The sequence below is a fragment of the Dermacentor andersoni genome, chromosome 1 (assembly GCF_023375885.2).
Source record: "Dermacentor andersoni chromosome 1, qqDerAnde1_hic_scaffold, whole genome shotgun sequence".
NCBI classification, from domain to species: domain Eukaryota; kingdom Metazoa; phylum Arthropoda; class Arachnida; order Ixodida; family Ixodidae; genus Dermacentor; species Dermacentor andersoni.
The window spans coordinates 142874045-142899517 of NC_092814.1; the positions used below are offsets into that span (position 1 = coordinate 142874045).

At 43.0% G+C, this 25473-nt stretch overlaps 1 protein-coding gene across 1 annotated transcript in view; it reads right to left on the bottom strand.

Annotated features, from left to right (window-relative positions):
• Rgl (Ral guanine nucleotide dissociation stimulator-like) overlaps positions 1 to 25473 on the bottom strand; it is a 150813-nt gene that overhangs the window by 105583 nt on the left and 19757 nt on the right. Inside the window, exons 2-3 of the mRNA XM_050192046.3 lie at positions 8689 to 8793; positions 6605 to 6801 (exon numbers count right to left, since the gene is read on the bottom strand). Coding sequence (XP_050048003.1) covers positions 6605 to 6801; positions 8689 to 8793 — 302 coding nt within the window. The remainder of the gene's footprint in view (positions 1 to 6604; positions 6802 to 8688; positions 8794 to 25473) is intronic.

A 25473-nucleotide genomic window follows, 5' to 3' on the forward strand; every position in this document is an offset into this window, starting at 1 on the left:
ACTGGACAGAACGATTGATGAAGTACCTGCAATGCACTTCATTTTTGGGCTTCAACTACCATCAGAGTGTTTGTCACACCAGACGTTCCAACACAAAAATGTAGTATGTTACCAAACAGCTGAATATCATAAAAGCAAAGTACCTCCAGTTGCCTTCAATAAGGTAGCCATGTTTAAAATCATAGAACAAGCTTCAGCATGCTGCACCATTTTCCTGACTGGTCAACTTCACTCCCAGTGTACCACTGACTCTGAGCAAAATGCCCAAGAGCATTTGGCATGTGCAGAAAAACTCTCTATGTTGTGGAGTTGGAAAGACCAATGAGTTCAAGCCACTAGATGTGTCTCATTGCACAACATTATCTGGGCATGGCCTGTTCTCCACTGTGTGTGATGGATCCATGTCACAGGGTATGTTGTTTTTTGGTAGATGTCTCTTGGGCATCACAAGTGTGGAAACTTATTTTAGATAATTGATGGCTGACCCCTTTCTGGTTTGTTTCACAGATGTCTCGACCCAGATGCCTCAGCAGTGTTTGACGTGCAGAAAAGTGAGGCGAATCCTAATGGCTCGCTTGTTGCACTTGAAAAATAAAGTGCGGCGCCCAGTTGCACTGGTACTGACTGCGGCAAGGAAACTTAAATGTGCTGTTCGCACTTTGATGCGGCAGAACAAGAAAGTGCACACCCTGCATGAAGTCATCCGAAAGTTACGACAAAAGAACTCCTGTATAAAGAAAAATAGTTTTTAGGCAAAGGTAAGCTATTATACTTTTCCATAATTGATGAGGTCTTAATTAAATGACACTGTTTCAGATCAAGCAGCTTCCAAAAAAGCAACAGTGTGCTGTTCGAGCATGTTTTGAGGCATCGAAGCGCATATCCCTGCGGGGATATCGATATGATAAAGCATGGCTCTTGGAGTGCATGATTTTAAGAGGAAGCTTTAGCTCGGGTGCTCCTATCTAAATACATGTAAAAGGAGAATTCGTTTTTCTCGGCAATCACTGCACTGAATTTGACAAGGTTTGTTGCATGTAAAAGACAGGCTTAAAATCTAGTGACGGTTGGTTTCGAATTTTCAATTTAGATCCTCATTTTTTCACTAAAAAATGGCAAAAATTGAAAATTTTCAAAAAATGAAACTATCAACTCAGTAACTAAAACTGATAAAACAAGACTGTAAATTGCATCTAATAGTGCATCTAAAGCAAACAAATTTGATACGTCACTCATGAATCTAAAAAAATTTAGTAATATGGAAATGCAGCTTTTGCAGAACCCTTGTAAACAATGTAACAAATTCACGTAAGATATAAAATGACACACCGAATTTGTCCGCTTTCAACAATCTGTTTCTGCCATTTACAGAAATGCGATATCTTTTCTTGATGCAGAGCTATTAATTTGTAAACTTCGTGCTTCTATTTTTTTCAAACTTTCGAATTTTTGAAAATCCTTGCAACAAAATTCAGGCCCCAAATCGAAATTCCGCTTCCAATAGTTACTAGACTAACTTTCTCTCTCAAATGCAACAAATTTCATTAAAATTGGTCCAGGGGTTATCTCAGAAAAACGGTTTTGCATTTTACATGTATCTGAATAGGCCGCGTCAGAGTTGGGCCCGAGCTAAAGCTTCCTTTTAAGGATGAAGAGTCTAAGATTATATGAGCATTTGAGGGGCCATGAGTTCCTTGTACTTCCCAGCCATGTGTGCCTCCAAAAGTACATCAAGGTATGCGACTACTCTTTTCCTATTGAGTATAATTTAATCATTCTTATGTTACACTTGCAGGCTTTCCAAGCATCTTATGGTTTTAGCTGTAAACTTCTTGAGTGTGTGAAGGAGAAGGCCAGCGAAATGGACGAAATGAACAGGCATGGTGGGCTAGTCATAGATGAGATGAAACTTTCCGCTCACCTGGACCTCAAATCTACTACGGATATTGAGGGCTTTGTAAACCTGCGGCAGTTCACCGAAGCACAAGACAAGCACACAAAGGCTGACCATGGCCTAGTTGTTATGTTTCAGCCTTTCGTGGGAAAATGGACACAGGTCATAGGTAATTAGCAGTCATCAAAGCACTGATTTTTTTTTTTTTGCAATTGCACTCATGTCTACTTCCCTCTTTTTTTTTTTCAGGTGTCTTTGCTTCCAATGGAAATGTGAAGGCACCAACGCTGACAAAGATAATTTTGGAGGCAATTCTTCTATGCGAGCCAGCCGGTCTGCATGTGGACTACATCTGTACTGATGGTGCATCATGGAACTGTGCCTTGTGGTATAACATGGGTGTACACGGAAATGCTAAACATGTGCGATGCAAGGTTCCACATCCATGCGACAAGAAGCAGTTCCTGCATTTCATCTCAGATTTTCCCCATCTCGTGAAATGCGTGCAAAACACTATGATTAGGCATGGCTTCAACACACACAGGGGCCGAGTACGTATGCATGCCACTTTATTGTCTTCATTATTTAAAATGCGGTGCATCTGGAAAGAAGCTGGTTTAATAACCATTATGGAATTTTGCATGCTCATTGGGAGCATGTTGCAAGGACATGGAAGGTTGACAGCAGTGCCTTGACATTGAAAGTTGCACCCAAGTTGACATATTTACACATATACCGTAGTGGATTTGAAAAGATGCGGGTAAATCTGGCCTTCAATATTTTCAACAGTGCAGTTTTGTACGCCATGGACTTACACAAAGAAAAAAATTGAGCAACAGTACTCAAATCTGAAGCCAACAAGGGTGTTCATTGATGTGATGGCTCAAACAATTGAAGCCATGGCATCACGGTTTCCAACTGAAGCTTTGAGGTATGCCCACAGCAACTGTGCTCACTTTCGTGTGCCGGTGGTAAATGCTTTTCGTGTTGTTTCAGACGTGGCAGTGCTCAAGAAGCTGCACTTAACTGCATGCTGGCATTTCTGGATCAATGGGAGGCCCATGCAAAAGGGCTCAGCTTCTTAAAAAAGGGCACATCAGAAGGTCTGAGTGTGACCATACATTCCACTAAAAACCTCTTGACGTATCTAAATGAAAAGGTTGGGATCAGGATCTTGATGACAGTCAGGACTGCTTGGAGTGTTCATTTGGTATTGTTAGACAGTCCAGTGGAGCTAATGATCCCCCCACTCCTGCGCAGTTTATCATTATGATAAAGTATGCAAGATGTGGGAGATATGGGGTTCTCCTCCGTACTCTTGGGACAAAGGAACGACAACACAGTAGTGCAAACAATCACAAGGGCATTTATTGCACCTTTCATAGATCAATGCCTGCTAGCCGAGTTGCTATCCACAAAACATGCCGATGGGCGCGCGACAAATCTAGAAGTCTGACTCACCGAGCGACCGGATAGCGAGCGAATATGTTCGCCCCATGCTGGATCCCAACGCCTGGTCGCTCGCGTGTACAGTCACGCGAATGGTGGCACGTTCGAAGGCGGCCACGCGAGACAGTCTCGCAGAAGCATCGGACGGCGCCCGCGCCCGCCGACGACCTCGAACCAAAGAGCACGCGCCTTGTCTCTCGGCGCCCGAGTAACCCCGCCGCGGCGCGACAGTCGCGCCATCTCTCGCACCGCGCTTGTACCACTCCGACCGCCGCGGGTGCCAGGCCACGCGAGCCGTGCGGGAAAACAGCATATCAGGGGATGCGTGAGAGTCGCGCATCCCCACAAAGCTTATGCATTTCAGTCTGGTCCATTGAAATAGAAAGCATGTAATCCAAAGTGTCAATTTGTCTAACTTTCTTGTGTATATACAGGTGCATAAGCTTTTACAGCTTGGCCAAGAGCCCCAAGGGAGGAAATGTGTCCCCTGGACTTTTGGAGTCCTTGCTGTCCGAGGACAAGCTGCTCCCAGAAAACGAAGAAACGGCCTTGGACGACACTGGACTACCTGCCGAAGCCGCAGAAGTTCCCGTAGACCATGTAGACTATGCGGAGCAACACAGTGATGCCCGCCTGGTCTATTACATTGCGGGATATGTAGCCAGGAAGCGCATCCTTTTAACTAATTGCAAGGCATGCAGGGATGCCTGCCTTGTGACAAAAGAAAGTGTGCCACACCAATTCCCAGCAGACGCTTGCAAGCTGTGGGACATGGGGGGGCTTCTGTATCCATCAGTCTGTCTATACAACCTCATTCAGACCCTCGAGGAGAGATTCACTCGTGCATTTAGCACTATGCCACTGTACGCAAAAGTTGTAAAGAATTCCTTGCTTCTAGCAGCCGATGTGCACAGATTGGCTGCAGCAAGCATTCCGCTGACCTAACAGGATCGGTGTCTAGGTTTTATTGCATCGCACATGTTCACTTTTTCCTCAAAGGCTTAAATCAGCGTGTCATTCACAAAAAGCCAAGAAGGTTAAGCCCAGCATTTTGTAAAAGTGTGATGCTAAGCAATAACTGTGTTATTTCCAATAAACATCTAAGTCACAAGCGCTCTGTACTTTTTAGAATTTATTCACCACAATGTTGATATATTGCATGAACTTCTTCCCTTTGAAAGTAATATTACAATCCCAAATATGTGACCAATGTGCGGGCGACACATTCAAGGTTATTCCAACGTACTGTCCTTGCTCGGTGATTCCTATGAACTATACTTTCGGCAAGGCATAAGCGCGCTAACCTCGGCAAGAGGTGGTCACAAAAATCGTCACTGTGTTGGCTGCATAGTCGGTGCTCGCTGATTCCATGTGGAATGAGAGCAGCGAAACACATAAATAAATTCTCTCGGCATCTACAATGTAGAGAAAAAAATCTCGTCAGATTCTAACGCATTCAAACACAAAAACTAAGCGCTGTCAAATCATTTGCCTGCCCGGAGGTATGCAGACACCGCGAGAAACTATGGCGCCTTAAACGGTGCCCCGGCTGGCAGCGCCCTCACACGGTAGCAATGTGTTTTGGGGCCAGCTTCTGGAGGCCCTTCTTCACACCTCCCTATTCTAGCCACCCTACAGCTGCCGCTGAACAGTGCGGGACACCAAAACAAAAATGGCGGCTGGCAGAGCAAGCCAAACGCGCTGAACAAGATTTTTTTCTTCTCATGAGTACATTACGCGCATTGAAACAGTTTCTTTCGCATCAATAATGAATAATATCATAAATATCAAAAAGTTTACGACAATAACGTAGCCATCTCCACTTTGAGGGGACAGAAACAGAGGTGGGCACGCCTAGCTGCCAGTGACATACATGTAGAAACACATGGCGGTCATGCTGCGGAAACAGCGGCATTTGTCTTCACTACTATCCTAATACGGCACGTTTCCGTTAAGGGTGGGCGAATATCTTAGCTGTGTTACAAGTGTCGGCGTATGAATAGGGTACACTGCTAATGTATCAGTGTAAACGTGGCCACTATCGTTGTCGCTCGCGATTTGTTGCGTGCCCACGAATGCAGACGAGAAGAACCGAAAGGCGCCTTTTTTGTTGTTGTTCTTCACCAAAACAATTATGAAGCCTACAAATAATGTAGCCACGGTATGTTTCGTAGTTTTTTTTTTTTCACTGCAGTGCGGAACGTGATTAAAGGAATGAAATGGAGCATCTGCTTAAGAATGTTTGGTGCGTGCAGACCGCTTGGTATGTCTTGAAGAGTCGTTCGCGTGGCATTCAACAGATGGTAAGCGCGATCATCATTAGCTAGACTAGGCACACGACATATCACTGCAACAAGTTCGGGGTGCAATCATTACACGGGAAAGAAAATGAATTTTGACGACAAAATTCAGGGATGCGATCATTATGCGAGTAAATACGGTAGTTTTATTATGACTACTGCTACACTTTAATTAATGCTGCAGAATTCGTCAATGTTGCCCGCTATGTCCTTATGAATTAGGAGTCCTACCCCGCATCGCCTCTTATCTGGGAGTCCTCTAAAGCAGAGGAGAGGACATGGCCGTTAGTCAGCACTTTATAAGCCTCACCACTCAGCAGTTCTAACCTCACTAAGGCCAATGATATCCCAAACAATGCCTGATAGTTCCTCAAGGAGTCCTGCTATGCTAGCTTCACTCGAGAGAGTTTGGGTGTTATACATAGCCAGGGTCAGTTTCCATTGGTGGCCTGTCCAGGTCCAGAGATTCTTAGCACCCTCTGCTGCATTACAGGTCTGACTGCCGCCTTGGTCAGGTGCTCCGCAGCTGCTAGGGACTGAGGGCCATTGGTTGATTGAATGAGTAATTTGGGAGGGAGTGGCCGAATACTGTACCAGGGAGGTCAACTCCTGTTCTGGCGAGGGAGTGTCTTTTGTTGAAGCTATAAGGTACTCGTAAAAATGCGTTGAAAATTGGGCACATTACGATAAAATCGTAAACTTGGCGGATAAGCTACAGTAACAGCACAATACTGGTCGAAATACAACCACGCAATCCACTGACAAAATGTTCTGGCTACTTGTGGAATAGACTATTGCTGGTGAATCCATTTTCTAGGTCTCCTGATAATTTACACCTCTAGTCGGTGCCCGATGAACCCGAATTACCAGTTGACGTCTGTACATGTTACTAAGAACTAGCAGGCACTCCTTGCATTCTATTATTCAAGAGAACTGAATCGAAATAATCAAGATGGCATACCTGGCCAGGAAGGCATCCAGCACTTGCTGAGGGGTAGCAAATGAGCGATAAGTAGCCAGGAACACATTGACATTTGTTGGTTCAAGGCCTCCTTCGTCATCTGCCAGGTTGGCCACGATGGCCTCCAGGGGCCCTGCCTTGATGACTCGCACACGCACAGTCTCCCATTCCAAGTGGGATACTGAGTCCTCCGAGTCCTGGATGTGCATTTTAGAACCTTTTAGAGTATTCATTGACCTTACTTATATGTTTATTTAGTGTCCTTGTTCATTCACACAATATTTGCAGAAATTCTTGTATACACTGTTGTCTCCACAACGTTGCTCACTTTCCTACGAGGACTCCACTTTTGTCGAAGCTTTTACTACCACACCTGAACACTAAATGTGCAGCAAAATACCAAGAGCAGACTATCACGAGAAGTCAACAAACAAAGACACCAAGGACAACATAGGGGAAATTACTTGTACTTACTAACTGAATTAAAGAAATGATAAATTAATGGCAATGAAAGTGGATGAAAAAACAACTTACTGCAGGTGGGGAACGATCCCACGTCTTCGAATTATGCGTGCGATGCTCTAACAGCTGACTTCTCAGCCCTTTCTTTCCCTTTTCACCCTTTCACCCCTTTCTTCACGTTCTTACAAGAGCAGAATGTGTGATGTAAAATTTAGCATAGCGTTTTTTCTCCCTTTTACTTCGTGCCTCTCACCAATGTGTTATGAAAATAATGGGACATCGCAGCTCGAGCTTACCTTGCTGACAGTACATCTTTGCCGAACACTTTTTACGTTTCTTTTTTTAAATATAGCTGAAATCGTTGAACGCAGATAATGTACTATAAAACATGTCAAGCAGCACTGTATGCAGTACTAGTACGAGGGTATGGTATGGTATGAAAACAGGGATAATTGGAGATCGCGGGGAGAGGCCTTTGTCCTGCAGTGGACATAAAATAGGCTGCTGCTACTGCTGATGATCTTCCTTTTACAAAACTTTAAAGCACAAGTCATCTAGTAGCCTTTCTAAGAAAACCATTATTGGGAAAACCAGAAATAGTAGGTCGCCGCCACCCACTTTAGAGCCGCCCCTGGTACCAATAGCTAAGTACTTAATTTAAATTAAATTGTGGGGTTTTACGTACCAAAACCAGAATATGATTATGAGGCACGTCGTAGTAGGGGGCATGGATTCACTTTGCCCACCTGCAGTTCTTTAATGTGCACCCAATGTACAGTACACAGGTGTTTTTGCATTCTGCCCCCATCAAAATGCGGCCGGGATTCGATCCTGTGCACTCGGGCAGTTAAAGTAATTATGGCAAAGCATGTTCTTGCTAGACCGATTCCCGAGACATAAAAGCAGCCAGAAACCTTAAAGGGTGCTTGTTGGGTGCTAGCCCATGTGTACTATACTGGCTGTTTACCAAGCTGCTGGCCTGGCATTTGCATCTGCTAATGGCTAACCCCCATATTCTAGAATGTTCCTTCACTTGACTCATTTCTGGTTAACATCCCTGCCTTCTCTCTTTCCTCCTTCCCACTTGACACTCAGTGTGGACTCTAGAAAAATGCCTTCGACTGGTCACTAGTCTTCGATAGCACTCAGTAATTTCTGAGCTAAAATTTTGTAACAAAGCACTACCAGTGTATTTGAATGCACTAGAGTGGAGGGGCATGTTACTGGAGTGTAGCGTATTCTTCAGTTGAGGGAAGCAGTAAACTCCATTCAGAATCAAGGAAGAGCTTTGAGTCAAGGTCAATTTGTGAATATGCAAAGTCCATCTGTTTATGGAACAATTTCATGAAATAATTCTCAGTTTCAAGCACTGTACCAAAAAGCTAGGGTATTTTTTACTAATGTTAAAGAAAATAATTACAGCCACCCTGCAAAGCTGAGAAAATATCAATATAAATGAATGCTTTTATTTGTCCCAGTAATTTAGGGAATGGACCCAAGACAAAAAGTGCCAAAAGATACATATGAGATATGCCAAATAAAAAAAAAAAAAAAGGAAGGGGTGGACGAACAGGCTAGCAAGGTAGATGATACATTTTGTAACTGAAATCTCAAAGACTCACGTGTCGACTGAGAGAGCTACTTGGATGGTACCGTACTTTCTTAAGGTAAACCGTGTAGACTGCTCCATCACTTTTCTCTTCACCCCAAAGGCGCCAAGAAGGTTGCTGTAAATAGAAAAAAAAAAAAAAAAACACACACACACACTAAGACAATAATTCTGTAACCTGAAATAGCTACAATACTGAAGTGGGAGGAAAAGAGCAGCTAAAGCACCTACGCTGCACATCTTCCACATGAAACAAAAGGATTATGCAACCAATGCAATGACAGAGTGCTAGTCTATGATATGCACCACAAGGCATATTTAATATGGTTTATTATCACATATTGATAAGCCTACTTGCAAGCTTCACTGCCTAGATCCCCCTCATAAAGAAGTCATTATGCAGCCTTTCTAGAGCTTTATTTGTCAAACATAAGCTGTGCGCACATTTGCACACTGACAGGTCTATAATATGCCCAAGACCTACATGCAAGATGTTCAGAAAAAAAGTGACATGCACACACAGATGCAGGTAGTCTTCTGGTACAAAAAACAACAAACACCTATAATGGAGAGCTAATGGCTGATCTGGAATAAAACCAGGTTAGAATAGTATTTTATTCTAACCCAGCTGTGGCCCCTAACATCAGGATAGGTATTCATGGTATGGACGTTACTAACATTACGTAGGCTACATTTTTCACTGTTTCATGTCCCGCTTTACATTATGCTGCAACTGTAAACTAAGTAGGTAATATTACTGTTCTAATTTATGCTGCATAACATGTCTCACATAGGATGCAATAATGTATTGGGATGCATATCCCTCATTGCGACTTTATCCTATGCTTGTCGTGTCCGTTGCATTCCCTTGCCACTGCCTGCTGTGTAGATGGTAAGAATTTTGTCAAGTACTTTACTACTTTTACTCCTGCCACCTCTGTCAACTGTACATGCATTGATGGGAAATAAAATTTATTATTATTATTACTTGCCTTTTCCTGAGCTACCATCTGACTTTTTTTTAAGGTTCGATAGGTTTTTGGTTTGATTTATTTAGGTTAATTGGGGTTTAATGCCACAAAAGCTACTCATGCCATGCTGCACCAGTTACAAGACAATAGAAAATGCAACATTAAAGCAGCTAAACCTGCCTTACATTCTAGTTGGTGCAAATAACCAGTAGTCTCTAAAAAGTCAAACACCTAGCGGGTCATTTGCCAGTAATAGGGAAGGGTGTAAAGGTATGTGTAAATTATATAGGTTGCGTAAAAGCTTCAGTCTCTGTGTTTCAAAGTGTGGACATATAAGGATATGTATCACTGTAGAACGTTCATTGCAATTTTCACAAGTTGGCAGGTTTCCTTTTCGAAGGAAAAATTGTGTCAGATGTATGTGTCCAATCCGAAGTTGACACAGGATCACCTCATAGAACCGTTGCTGGTGACTGCACGATTTTCACTCGCCAATTACAGATTTAGTAAGATGTAGCTTGTTGCTTATACAATGGTCCCATTCCTGTTGCCCTTTTGACATTAAGGCCTTCCTAATTACAGTGATACTATCTTTATATGGAAGCATTGTGTTTGTTATGTCCTTGTGCACTGCCTTTGATGCGCATCTATCCGCTGCTTCATTACCCGGTATACCAACATGGCTTGGTACCCAACAAAACCTAATTGATCTGCCATATTATTTGACGTTACCATGTTTAAATATCCCCTAACAGGGGTTCACATTAGGATTTCATGTGAAGAGCCTTCAGTGTGCTTAATGAATCAGTGTATATGACTGTTTTGATGTTTTTCTGCGATGATCTTTTGAACCACAGTCCACATTGCGTAGACTTCGGCTGTGTAGACAGAGGCATGCTGTGGTAATCGAATACTTCTTTCCCAGTTTTTTGTCACGGCCCCCCCACCAACGTATTCTTTTGTTTTAGAGCCATCAGTATAGAATTATATGCAATTTTGATATTTGTCCTGAAGAGCGTGGAACTCTTGTATGATGTGTTCGTGTGAGGTGTCCTTTTTCTAGGTACCAATGCCCAGTCACATAACTGTATGAATTCGCACAACGGGGGTAGCCGTTGTGGCCTTTTAGCAACCTGAAGGAGCTCACCAGGAATGTCATCATCACGACAGTATTCCTCATATTGCAGAAGAGGTCTAATCATGTTCGGTTTATTTGTGTAGTGTAAACGAGAGTTGCACTGGGTGACGATATTGTAGCATATGTGTTGTGGTGAGGACTGGATTCTAGGTATGTAGGAAAAGGTAGTACTCTGCGATGCTGTAAAGGAGGCTCGTTACAAACAACATATAAGCTCTGGACAGGCGATGTTCTGTAAGCACCACTTGCCAACTGTAGTCCAAGCTTACAAACGGGATCAAGTCGCCGGACGTAAGACTGTCTAGCTGAACCATCTATGGTGCTACCGTAGTCTAATATGCTACGTAACAAAGTGCAGTAGATGCGTGGCAGGCATTTACGGTCAGAGCTCCAGTGCTTCCGGGACAGGGCTTTGAGCATGTTAAGTACATTGTTTGCTTTAGTTTTAAGGCTACTTATGTATGCGAGAAAGTTCAACTTTTTACCAAACAGAACACCCAGAAACTCGTGTTCTTGTTTTACCGGTAGTGTGGCTTCCTGTAGCTTAAGGATGGGGTCTGGTTGTAGGCCTCTTTTTTGTGAAAAGACAACACTAATAGCTTTTTTAGCTGAGAAGCGAAAAACGTTTTCAGATGCCCACTGCGCAAGTTTGTTTAATGTAATTTGAATTTGCCGTTTGCAGGTTACGAAGTTCGATGCACGATATGCAATTCGTAGATCATCCACATATAATGAGTGCATTACAGAGGATGGAATTACATTACTGACTGAGTTCATTTTCACCACAAACAGTGTTGTGCTTAACACACATCCCTGTGGCACACCATTTTCCTGAATGAATGTGTGTGACAGATTTACTTAAATTTGATACACTTCATGCAATGTAAATGAATAAATGCAGAGCTTATACATGACTTGCACTTATGACCTTTAACTTTTAACTTTAACCTTTAGCTTTATGTTTTCATAATTGTAAGAGATACTGCAAGCACAAATAGATCACTGCATTTCTAGCACTTTGATGAACATGGGAGCTTTAACACAAGTATGGAGCAACTGTGATTATGGCATATTTACAACCGTCTTTTTTCAGATTTTGAAATGGTTTTGTAAAAGTAAGTCACCCCATACATTTGTCAGAAAAATGAAGATAGGAGATAAGACTTTAGGAGAAAAGTGAGAACATTGCACAGGTAAAAAAAAGACATGGACCAGAAAAGACGGACCACACAATCAATTTTCTTGGTACTCCTCTGTCTTTTCCAGCTAGTACGTCCTCTCTCAACCAGACCCAGCTTTCCAAGTTTTTCATATCACTCTTACTGAAAGAAAAGCTACCTTTCAATGCGGCAGTTGGCTTTCATATCGAGCCTGAGTGATCCTGACAAGGATGAGGCACTGGTGCTGGTGCACCAAACTACATACAAAAAAAATGATAGACTACAATGCACACCTGCACCTGTGTTTTCCTCGATACAGAAACATTAAGGGGGGATGTGGGGCTGAAGAATCAACTTTTGAACTGCTGCATCAATTTTGATAGAAAATTCAGGGATGTTTCATCTTCTTGACATTAGAGTATGTTTTAAATTTTGGCACCCTAGCACGAATAGAAAAATACTTATAGCTGTCACATTGAGCAGTCAGGTGTGTCAGCTTAGGAAAACTCATTTAAAAAATAATTAGGATATGCTAATTGTTTGCGATTAGATACCTTCTAGATGGTTTATAGTGCAGGATAAGGCCAGTCGCATATTATGTCATTTTTGTAAAAATGTTATCACTAAAATTGTGCTTTTTTTGTCATTATATGTCAGGCATCTGATAAGTTTTTGTGATGGAAAATATTTAGGGATCTGAAAAATACCTCATCCTCTTCCCGACAAAATCCGAGTCTAAAAACCACCTTGTAAGCACCTTTTGGCAAAGCAGTTTGAAAATAATAGTTTTCCTGAAGGTTTTGTTAGGCCAAAAAGTGCAAACTGAGAAAAATTAGCTCAAAGTTTTCAGAACATGCTATCTTAAGACCAAAAATTATTAAAAATTATTAATAAAGGAGCCGTCCTTCAAAGGTTTGACCCTCCTCTTCAATTCAAACCTGCTCTACGGCAATTGCTTAAAGTCTTCAGACAAGGGTGCAGCAGCCAGAATTATGCCTTTCTTCTTTAGTTTTTAACTTGCAATACGCTGAACTCTCAATGGAAAGTCAGCGCCATGATTAAAAAGTGAAAAAAAAAAAACACACATAATAATAATAAACCTAACGTGGGCATTTACTCTGTGTTTGGTTTCTTGCCCACTATGGCCGTGTCTTGAATACTGCGCTCATGGGCGCTCTCAACAATGAGCGCACACCACCGTCACGAGAAGAGAATTTCTTTTCTCTTCTATGGCGTAGATTGAAACCAAACCTGGTAATGAGCTTCTTTATACGTCTAGGAATCCAAAATAAATAAAATTGGAAAATATGTTTTTCTGGTGAAAATTGTGATTTTAGCCTCGCACCCCCCCCCCCCCCCCCCCATATGGTGACTGTGACTGCTAGTTCTAATATGATAGCCTGCAGAACACTTCACAGGTGCTTTGTAAGCTACAGCACCAACACTAACACATTCTTTGCAGCACTGCTCAAATGCCCTACATTAGCAACAGCACCCGCTTTGACAAATTTATCCTTAATGATCTCTGCAGATGTGCTCTCAGGAGTGTGTAAAAGACAGCTGACAAAGTGCTCTCCCATCTTGGCATCTCACAATATGCTGCTTGGAGCAGCCTGTTAAGGAAAGCAATTACAGAACCATTAAGGAGGCCTGCCACACACTGTGCCAAAGGGTCATAATCTTTTTTCTATTTTTGTACATACGCATGTCTGTAGGGAAAGCAAGATGTGTACCTTAACATACTATATGCCGTTAAATGCACAGAATACTATTTTTTTTATTGGTGCTCATGATACAAAAATACCAAAGATTGACAAAGGGCATCCTGTGCTTAATTTTTCTTTACTTCAGGAACAAAGCAGGTTATGTTTATGAAGGTGCACTAACAATGAAATGAATATGATGTATCATGAATACTATTCATAGCCAAAGCTTCTGTGATTACATTGAGAATCTCATAATGACTACTCGCCCTAATTTGTAGCAGCAGTGAAGACCTAAGCTAAAATTTCGAACTATCACTAGAACTTACCTTTTTCTTTTTAATGCAATGAATTTCATTTAAACTGGTTTAGTGGGAGCCAAGCAAGAGTACTTGTGTGCTTGAAATTTATTTGAATAGGAAGGCCTTGATGTAAACTTTCATATCAACCTCAGCTCGTATACAAAATCACCTTTAGCAACATAAATTTCAAGCTTCGGTGAACATAATTTTCGAGATTTGTAAATATAACAAGTACACTGCCCCCTACTGCATTAAAGAATACTTTGCTTACACAAAAGGCAGCTTTTGTCTTTTTCCTTGAAAAAGACAAGTTGACTTGGCAAAACGTTGGCTCCTGCTTTCACCTTATTCTCGTTTTGCTCAATTACCAGCCTTGCACTTTGCCAAGACTGCCTAAATAGTATATATTACTCATAACAAACCAAAATGAAATTTCATTGCAGGTGCCTTACATATGATTTGTGATCATGATCCAACATCAGTAACAGTTCAACAGCAGCATCATGGCGTGCAGTATTAGACTACTTTCTGTGTTGACAAGTTCTCTTTAAAATGCTAACGTCCTGTTCAATTCTATTAACATAAAGCTTAATTCTTTTCATTCTCCCCATATTTTCGTGGCACATTTTGTGTCTTGTTGGTACCTTTAATTAGAGAAATTGTTCAGCCATTTCAGACAAGATTTCTTTGACAAAGTCATCCCTTCGGGTGAAATGAATGCTGAAATGTCTCTAGAAGAGTTATCTAGCAACCTACATTGTTCAATGCTTGCCTCTAGTGTCTCATAAATATTTCCAAGAATTCCCTCTGTGCATACCTGCCAACCTTCTAAACTGAGAATTCATGAAAATATCACAAAGGGATAGCAGCACACATTTTTTTAAAAGTTTGTTTCAAGCACACACCTTTGATAAGTACACTTTACAACTTGTGTACCTCTGATACACCTTTTGTAGGACCCTATATTATCAATGATTCAATTTTAGATGTAGCACACAAGCAAGAGCAAACTTTACTGACAAAATTACTGTATTCCCTTCAAACCAGTGACTTTTTCAGGAACTTTGCTGCTACAATTTTCACCTGCTTCAGGAATGTGAATCGATTTCGTCGAACCAGGTGCCCCTTTTGTAAGCCTTCTTGTGCTGTTATAGGAGGGTGGCACAGGTACCAGCACAATTTCTTTTCTTCACGAATTTTTTTTTTTGCAATCTAACGCCACCCCATCTTTCATACTTGACGCAACATTCAAGAAAAGGTGGAATGAGCCCAAATTCGTAAACATTACGAAAAATTTGGGAGAGTTGGCAGGTATGCACTTTGGCTGTTAGGGGAGGGGAGGGGGGTGCTGGAGGCCAGATGGTCGATATATACAAGACTGACAATTTCTAGCATTTGTACAAGGGCTTTTAAAACAGCGTTCTACAGTAGTGGACTGTTGCTCATTATCAAGAAAGCACAGCTCTAGCATATCATAGCCAACCTGTAAAGAAAATTTAGTGCTGCATGAGAGCTTTGAAAGCACTAGCTTTTGTTATGCTATACGAAAGCTGAAATGATATGCTACGGCTTACTTAGTCTACTGTTAATTTATGCAATATGTCTATAGTGCTCACACAATATATACTTGTTACCAGCAATACAATTTCTATTAATCAGTTGCAACAAGATGATAATTCCATTTTCTGAATGATTTTCCTGAAAGAATTAAAGAGTTCAAAACAATTGCACTTAAAGGCAATATGGCACATGAGCAAACAAAGTACAGGCAATCATGCTAAAAAATTATATAAATTTGAATCTGCACTGCAGGGAAGCACTTAGGTTTAGCATTGGATTGGCAAGCATTAAAGGAAGTCTGTGATGCAAATTGAGCATGTAATTTTCATTTGCGGTTAGCAAAGTATGGATCTTGCCCTATATTATGCCACGAGAGCACACACATCAGCACATTTGGTATTTTATTCAGTGCAAGAAATGCATATTCCTTGCTGACCATAGTAGCATGCAGTAGTGATCATGGTCAGCGCACACAGCAAATGCTATTCACTGCAGTTGATTACATATGACTGCATTTCCTCATGCTTGACAAACAAATGCAAAAAAAGCAATGTGCTTAAGTTGTACTGCCTTTTCATCTAGGAATTTAGCATCTAAACAAACATTAAATATCTAAAGGGCAAAACTGCGATGCATGAGCAGCCACGGGAGGACACTGCCGACTGATTTATTTATTCATTATGCATACTTTCGGAGCCCATTGATGCTACAGAAAGGAGTGGTGTATACAGAGAAAAAAAATGCAGAACAATGAAATACAAGATTGACAGATGGAATGGTAAACAGCAGCTTTGAAACTTCATGTATTCAGAACAGTGGCGACTGACACAGGAAGGTGGTTCCAGTCATTACATGTGCGAAGTAAAAATGAGTCATAGTACACATTGGTACGACAAGATAGCACAAAGCCAATACAACTGCATCTATGATGTACTGAAAAAAAAAAAGAAAAAAACGATAAGTGTTCGCTTCACAGGTGTAATGCTGGCATGACGAGAATGATTAGAATGAAGCGAGTTGTGTTGTTCTGAATGGCTTTGAGGAAAAGGTTAGTGATGATTGAGGGGAATCCCAGATGGCCAAGGCATATTCTAATTTTGAGTGAACAAGTGTTTTACAGTGTGCCAGTTTTAAAGATGTAGGAATGGGGTACAAGTTTCTGCACAGATACCCTAGCGTTCTATTAGTGTTATAAGTTGCATATTTCACATGTTTGTGCCATGATAAATCGTGAGTGATATTGTTACCAAGCACGGCCAGAGATGAAGCTAAGGACAGTACACAAGACTACAACACTCACTGATGTCGCGCAGACTGTCTTCCATCTTGTATGCCAGTGAATGCATTGTAAATTCCTGTAAATATATTTAAACCTCTCTTCTCCATAACATTTTGGGGGAGGTTATGAGCTCTCAAAGACGGACGATTGATGTACACAGCGCGCACTCGTTGACTACATGGGCAATGTCAGCTCAAGCCGAGACTGCTTTGGCCACTTCGCCGCCCATGCCCACCATCATGGTGGCACAACCGTGCGATACAGAAACCTTTTCTGGCATGGATAATACTGACGTTGAAGATTGGCTTCAACTACACGAATGGGTGAGCGCGACCAATCACTGGGACCAGACCGTCATGCTTGCTAACCTTGTCTTTTACCTCGTAGGCATGGCGCACGTCTTGTTCGAGACCCAAGAAGAGGAACTCACCAGCTGGGACTTGTGGAAACAAAAGCTCACTGATTTCTTTGGCAAGCCTGTTGGCTGCCGCCCGGCTGTGCAGAAAGAACTTGCGTGCAGAGTTCAAACTTGCATCGAGTCCCATGTAACATATATCTAGGATATGCTTGCACTTTGTCGCAAGGTTGAGAAGATGCCGGAAGCGAAAAAGGTCGCCCATATCCTCAAAGGAATTGCAGACGACACATTTACTCTTCTCGTCTTCAAGAACTCTTCGACAGTGCAGGACAGTTTTGCTGAATGCCGCCGCTTTGAAGAAGCCAAAAGCCGTCACATTGCCCACCACTTTTCTTGCCTTCCTAATCCGGCTGCAACATCTACCTGTGAGGACCTCCGTTTCCAACCCATGTCCGCTGCATTCAACAGTATTGTGCGCATCGTCTGCCGGGAGATTGAAGCTGCCTCTCCAGTTTCTCCCCAGGTTCACGCCCCAGACGATTCCCATGCAACCATATCCCTCATCCAGACCATTGTACAACCCGAGATATCATTGAGCCTTCTAGAAGCCCTTGGGCATCCCTAGTCATGCTTGTCAAAAATAAGGATGACAGCTGGCACTTCTGTATCGACTATCGCCATCTTTCTCTCAAAAAAGACTTGCATCCATTGCCGCAGATAGACGACGCCCTCAATTGTTTATATGACGCAAAATATTTTTCTTCAATAAATCTTCGATCTGGGTACTGGAAGACTGTAGTTGATGACATGGACCGTAAAAAGGCCACCTTTATCATACCTGATGGCTTCTATCAATTTAAGGTGCTGCCGTTTGTGTTACGTAATGCCCCAGCTATATTTGAACACATGATGGATGCTTGCTTTATGGTTTTAAGTGGTCAATCTGCCTGTGCTACCTCGATAACATTATTGTATATTTACCAACTTATGCCACGCATCTCTATCGCCTTTCGACAATTCTTTCTGTTTTTCGCCAGGCCCGGCTTCAGCTCAATTAATCAAAATGCCACTTTGGCAGCCGGCCACTTACTGTGCTTGGATACCTCATTAATTCTTCCGGCGTCAATCCCGATCCAGAGAAAGTTTGCGCCGTCAAGAATTTTCACGTGCTGACCTGTGCCAACAACGTTCGAAGCCTTTGTGGGCCTCTGCTCATACTTCCGCCGGCTTGTACACAATTTCATTAATGTTGCACATCCTGTCCCAGAACTTCTCAAGAAAGACGCAGCTTTTGTCTGGGGTCTGGAACAAGCTACTGCATTCACTGAGCTTACCATGTGGCTCACTTCACCACCAGTTCTCGGAATGTAAGTTCACACCAATGCCAGTGGTCATGGAATCGGTGCTGTTTTGGCTCAGTGCCAGCAAGATTGCGACCGTGTTATTGTGTACGCTAGTCATTTTCTGTCCCAAGCGGAGTGCAATTACTCCATTACTGAATGTGAGTGCCTTGCCCTCGTTTGGGCAGTGGGTAAATTTCGCACCTACTTGTATGGCTGGCCATTAACAGTTATCACCGACCATCATGCCTTATGCTGGCTTTCATCCCTAACGGATCCTACGGGACTTCTCTTGGTCGGTGGGCTCTACGACTCCACGAGTACTCGTACACCATTGTGCATTAGAACAGCCGAATGCATGAAGACACCGATTGCTTGTCGCACCATCCAGTAGACCCACCAGAGCTTCCCGACAGCTGGGAGTATACCTGCATGTTGTTGCTTACTGTGTTTCAGAACATCGAAGATGAGCAATGCCATGACCCCTACTTGCGAGACGTCATTCCCTGGCTGACTTCCGAGACACCTTCCCCTTCTCTGCATATGTTTGTGCTGCAGGATCGCATCTTGTACTGTTAAAACATGCACTCTGATGGTCCTGAACTGCTCTTGGTTATTCCCACACACGAGTCAAACTGTCCTCTCACAGCTACACGATGTTCCTAGTGCAGGTCACCTCGGAGTCTCTTGGACGTATGACCGTGTTCGGCATAGCTTCTTTTGGCCTGGTATTTATCATTCCGTCTGATGTTACGTTGATTCCTGTGAACAATGCCAGCACCACAAGAAACCAGCAGCATTCACAGCTGGCCGCCTTCAACCCCTTTACATACCATCGGAGTCATTCTTTAGGGTTGACCTTGATCTTCTTGGCTCTTTCCTACTATCTGCCTGCGGAAATAAGTGGATAGCAGTCCTTACTGACTACACGACTCTACTCGGTAGGCAATAACTCAGGCCCTCCCAACCAGCTGTGCAACCGACGTCGCTGACTTCTCCTCGAAGACATTATACTTCACCATGGCGCTAATTGACAGCTCCTCACAGGCTGGGGCCGCTATTTCATATCAAAGGTTGTCAAGGACATCCTGCATTCCTGTGCTACAAAGCACAAGTTGACAACAGCCTACCACCTTCTGACCAATGGCTTCACAGAGCATCTTAATAGAACTATCAAAGACATGCTTGCTATGTATGTTTCAGCTGACCATCGTGACTGGGACGTTGCTCTGTCCTTCATACATTTGCTTGTAATTCCTCCCGACATCACTCTTCAGGTTTTTCTTTGTTTTATCTCTTGTACAGAAGAAACCCCATGCGGCCATTTGACACCCTCCTTCCTGCCGTTTTTGACCCGTCAGAATAAGCCCGTGACGCCATCTTCAGAGCAGTAGTGGCATGCCAGATTGCTTGCCTGTGCCTTGCCACTTCGCAGGAAAAGCAACGAAGCTTCTATGATGCCTGCCACTGCGATGCCCATTTCAACCCTGGCGATGTAGTCCTTTCGACACAGTCATGACGAGTGGGCCTTTGCGAAAAGTTGATTTCGTCTTACTCTGGCCCGTACCATGTCTTGCGCCTAGTGACTGTGATGTGTGGTGCGCGACATGGTGCGGCGATCGGGACGGTCAGGAGCAGACGACGCTGAGTGCACGCGCGCCGAGGTGGAAGAAGGAAAACAACGACGCCGAAGAGTATCCAGCACGAGAACGCGCGGCGCATGACAGCCAACAAAAAGAAGAAAAGCCTCACCAATCAAGAAAGACCACGGAGCGTCGGGCAGCCAATCCGAAAATGCCAAATCGGCCAGACCAAAAGAAAAAGCGTGGTGCGCTGGCAGAAGGAGAGGACACGCAAGAGGACACGCAGGGAGACGCCGGCGAGACGCCAGGAGAGTCCCAGGAAGCAATGGCAGGAGGAGGTCAACCACCGGAGCGGGCGTTGAAGACGGGCCGTCGGGTTCCGGACCCGAGCCCACCAGGACTTCACCCGACCGGGGCCTCCTGCCGACCTGTTCCTGTGCGTCGCCCGTCTACCTGAGCGTACCATCAGCTCCTCAAGGCCGGTGAGCTTTTGCGCCAGTGGGCAGGGCGAGAACAGTCGGGCTTCGGGCCCGAGTTATACGCCAGCTGCCCGGACAGAACGTCGACGCCGCCTGCTCCTGCCACCCAGCCGCCAGCGTTACCTCGCCTAGCCAGAGCTGGCGCGCTCCCGGCGCCCGGTCGGTCAGCTTACGCCGCAACCTTTGGTGAGACCGGCGCCACTCCTTCTGCCAGCTTCTCACCGCGTTGCCGCGTCGAGACTGCGACGCGTCCCCGCCCTCGTGGCAAGCCCAGACTCGCGCCCTCGTTAACCACATGCAAGCCCTATGTGTGTTCCTTACCGCAATGTCCGCTTGAGTGTTTATATTATGCATGCTTTCTATTTTTTTCTATTTGCTTTATGCCTTTTTAGTTTGATTAAAAGTCTTTGTGTGTGTGTTCAAACCAACGGCTTTGTCCTCAATTGGGTTCTCGGAGGTTCCGCCTAAGAGAACCGTTAAAACATTGAGAACACGAACCTTTGCCCCCATAAGAGGGTCATCACAGTGACCAATGTCACATACGAAATCACGCCTCTCGATTCCACCATGTCTCGACCTTCCACCAATGTCGTCCATGTCACCCGCCTTAAGCGATACTACTCGGACAATCTAGCGAGCACTGGGACGCCGCCTTCGCCACCGGGGGTCATGTTACTGAGCACAGCCAGAGACGAAGTTGAGGTCAGCACAGAAGACGACGACAACAACGCTCGCTGATGTCGCGTGGACTGCCTTTCATCTCGTATGCTAGTGAATGCATTGTAAATACCTGTAAATATATTTCCAATATATTTTCCAAGGTATTTACGTAAGCGTTCTGTACCCCTTGATTACGTAATGCCTCTATGACTGCTGGTATCACTACTGAATCAAATGCCTTTTCGTAATTATGAAAGCCATATAGAGAGGTTTATTGTACTCTGCGGATTTCTCAATAACCTGATTAATCACATGGATGTGATCGATTGCAGAGTATCCCTTCCTGAAACCAGCCTGTTCCCTTGGTTGACTGAGGTCCAGTGTTGCCCCTATTTTATTAGAGATTATTTTGGTAAATATTTTACGTAGTACTGGGAGTAAGCTAATGGGCCTATAATTTTTCAATTCTTTAATGTCTCCCTTTTCGTGGATTAGTATAATGTTTGCATTCTTGCAGTTTTCTGGGACCCTTGCAGTCGACAGACACTGTATAAAGAGCTGTCAGTTTTCCAATCATTATGTCTCCTCCATCTTTGATTAAATCGACTGTTATTCCGTCTTCCCCTGCCGCTCTTTCTCGTTTCATGTCTTGCAAGGCCCTTCTGACCTCCTCGCTAGTTATAGGAGGAGTTTCTGTGTCCTGTTCATTACTGTTTCTAATGAAGGTATCCTGACTCCTCTGGGTATTGTACAGGCCAGTGTAGAATTCTTCCGCTTTTTTTTTTTTACTGTATCTTCGAGATTGCTGATGACATTATCCTGCTTATCTTTGAGTGCATACGTCTTGCTTTGTCCTATGAGAAGTTTCTTTCTCCCCGATTTCAGGCTGTGCCCATTTTTTGTGGCTTCTTCAGTCTTTCTCAGGTTATAGTTTCGAACATCACTCATTTTCGCCTTGTTGATCAGTTTTCACAGCTCTGCAAATTCTATCTGACCACTTGAGTTGGACACTTTCATTCTTTGTCATTTCTTTATTAGGTCCTTTGTAACTTGGGAGAGCTTACCTACTGGTTGCCTTGGTGCCTTACCTCCCACTTCAATTGTTGCTTCCGAAGCCAGCCTAGTTACTGTATCATTCATTAGTGTTATGCTATCTTCATCTCTCTGTTCTAAGAATGCATATTTGTTTGTAAGTACCAGCCTGAATTTGTCTATTCAAAAGGCGCAGCGCGAGAGGGATGGAGACAAAGGAACACAAACCACAACCGTCCCAGTCACACTGCGCCTTTTGATTAGCTATGAACCAACTTGCCCAAATCAAAGTTTTACTGAATTTGTCTGCTTTTACCCTTACCGCCTCTAGGTCGACCTGTTTCTTCTTGACCAATTTTGCTCTTTGTCTTCAAATTGAGGTGAATCCTAGCCCTCACTAACCTATGATCACTGCACTTTACCCTACCTATCACTTCTACATCATGCACTATGCTGGGATCAGCAGAAAGTATGAAGTCAATTTCATTTTTTGTTTCACCATTAGGGCTTTTCCAGGTCAACTTTCTGTTCCAATGCTTCCTGAAGAAGGTGTTCATTATGCGCAGCTTATTCCTTTTCGTGAATTCTACCAGCATCTCTCCTCTAACGTTCCTAGAATCGACGCCGTAGTTGCCAATAGCTTGCTCACTAGCCTCCTTTTCACCACTTTTGCATTGAATTCACCCATTACTACAGTATATACTGAGTTTACAATTTGCTCATTGCTAATTCGACATCTTCATAAAACTGTTCTATTTCTTCATAATTATGACAGGAGGTTGGAGCGTAGGCTTGTACTACCTTTATCTATACCTCTTATTAAGTTATCACCTATTATCTAGGAGACCTCTATAGCAGAGGACATGTTTGTTATTCAGCCATGTATAAGCCTCACCAGTTCTAATCTCACTAAGGCCGAGGATATTACAAACGATGTCTGATAGAAGTGAAACAGCGCGAAAAAGACGAGGACACAAGGAAACAAATACCACAGACAAGCGCTGACTGCCAAATGGAAGTTTATTTGAAATTCACCGGACATTTATACCTTTTTCAGCATAGGCATGCGCACATCAGTCGTAAAAACATCTGCAAATTAACAACATTTTAATCTTTCTTCCAAAAATGTGATTTCTTTTTCCGACAAGGCAAGAGAGGGAGTGCTTATACATTTATCTCCTTCCTTTCTTATATGAAAGGCCTCTACTATTCCCTTTCCTTCTTACCCTTTCCTTTCCCTATGAATTCTGTCTTTTCAAATATGGGGGTGCATTGACACTTGTTACGGTGTCCAGCTAAATGACTCCCATAGCCATTCTTTAGGTTAGTGCTGTGCTGACGAGCTCTTTCATTGAAGCACTGTCCCGTTTGACCTATATAAGATTTTCCACAGCTGAGCGGTATTTGATAGATGACGTTGCGCCTGCACTCAGTGAAACGAGTTTTATGATTTGTGGTCCACAGGTGCCTTTCGCGCTTGTTCATGCGATTACATATCGAGGACAACTTAGACGGGGCACTGAAAACCAAATTAATATTGTGTCTATTGGAAACCTTCAGATTGTGTGACAACTTGTGTAGGTATGGCACCACGTGCACTTGTCTTTTGTCTTTGTTTTCTTTTTGGGAAGCATCGGAACTTCTTTTCTCTTTCTGCAAAATGGCTTCGCATACTGAAGTGATCACAGAACTTGGAAAGCCTGCGTTCTGTAGTCGCAATATCTGATTTAAAAAACTGATTGCACTCATGCTCACATGACCTACTAAGTGCATCCTTAATGCATGTTGTTGCTATGCCTCACATGACCTACTAAGTGCATCCTTAATGCATGTTGTTGCTATGCCTCTCTTAATTTAGAGTGTGCGCTGTCGTAACGCAACAAGGTTTTCTTAGATCTGGGATGATATCCCCAGCATACGTGCTCGTCCAAAGAAAAACAGAGGTTAATATCTAGAAAATGAATACGGTTGTTAATTGGCAATTCATATGTGAACTTAAGTCCTCCCGATGAGTTGATGAACAAGTTTAAAATTTCTTCGACCGAGTCATGAAAATGCATACAAGTATCTTTCTTCATAACAATACAATTCCTGTTCTGGTGAGGGAGTGTCTTGTTGAAGCTTAGTGGGCCTTTCTAATTTGGTTGTACCTGGATTAGTATAGCCCCACTCGCTCTCGGCATCTTTTGCCGGTGACAGGCGTTACTTCGAGCCTGCAGATGTTGTGCACTGGAGGAGGTGAATTTCAAGCTCACCATTGTAAAGAGAGAGAGAAAAAAAAAAACCCTCATAGAATGATTCAAACTTCCGACTATAGCAACCCAGCATTCCACATAGCTCAGTCAGATAATCCCATAGGCGGCAAGGCTACCTTAGCGCTGACAAGTACAGCCCAGAGGGCCCTACATTCCTAAAAACTGATTTATCCACGATAGAAGTGTTTTCCTGATCGTGATGGGTAACTCAATATAGAACGATTTCTAAACGGTTCTGGCCTCGTAGTTCCGGAATCGCACGTGCGTAGAGGGCCGTGAACTCAGCTAAGCAAACCCTACATGCGTACCGACGTCCACTCACAGTTGCAAATACATTTTCGTGATCTACATAATCTACATATACATAACCATCAAGTGTATGTTAATGTTTCTTGCCACACGTTTAGTACATGAACTTAATGTTCACTCTGTACCATTGTTTCCTGGTATGTAGTGAATTGATATGTAGTGATATCATCACTCATTAAAACTTTCATGCAGAATAACTGATGCACAGCTACTGTTTACTTGCATTGCCAGGGAAAATAAACAATGTAAGTGCAAACTAGTGTTCGTGTCTTCCATCTCAAGCATGTTATGTAAGTAGTAATGACAGAGCACCAACTATGTTTTTTTTTTTGCAGTTTGAAAACAGAGTTACAACAAATGATATGTTACCAGTGTGTAGAGCAGACATTAATGGGAAAACACATAAAACTTACATAAACTATCATTGATAAAGACCAGTAAGCTTCATGTCAATAAAGTACTCATGAAAAAAAAGAAAACCTTGATTAATTTTAAAATGAGGCACAGGCATTCAAAACAATGCTTATAATGTCAGATAAAGTTATACATGGGCTCTTTTTCCAGAATTGAGCCACCCTGTTTTAGTAATTTGTCATTGCAAGACACTAAGCATTGTATGCCAATGTCATGCTACCCTGATGCCAGTGATTCACACTAGCATGTCCCCTC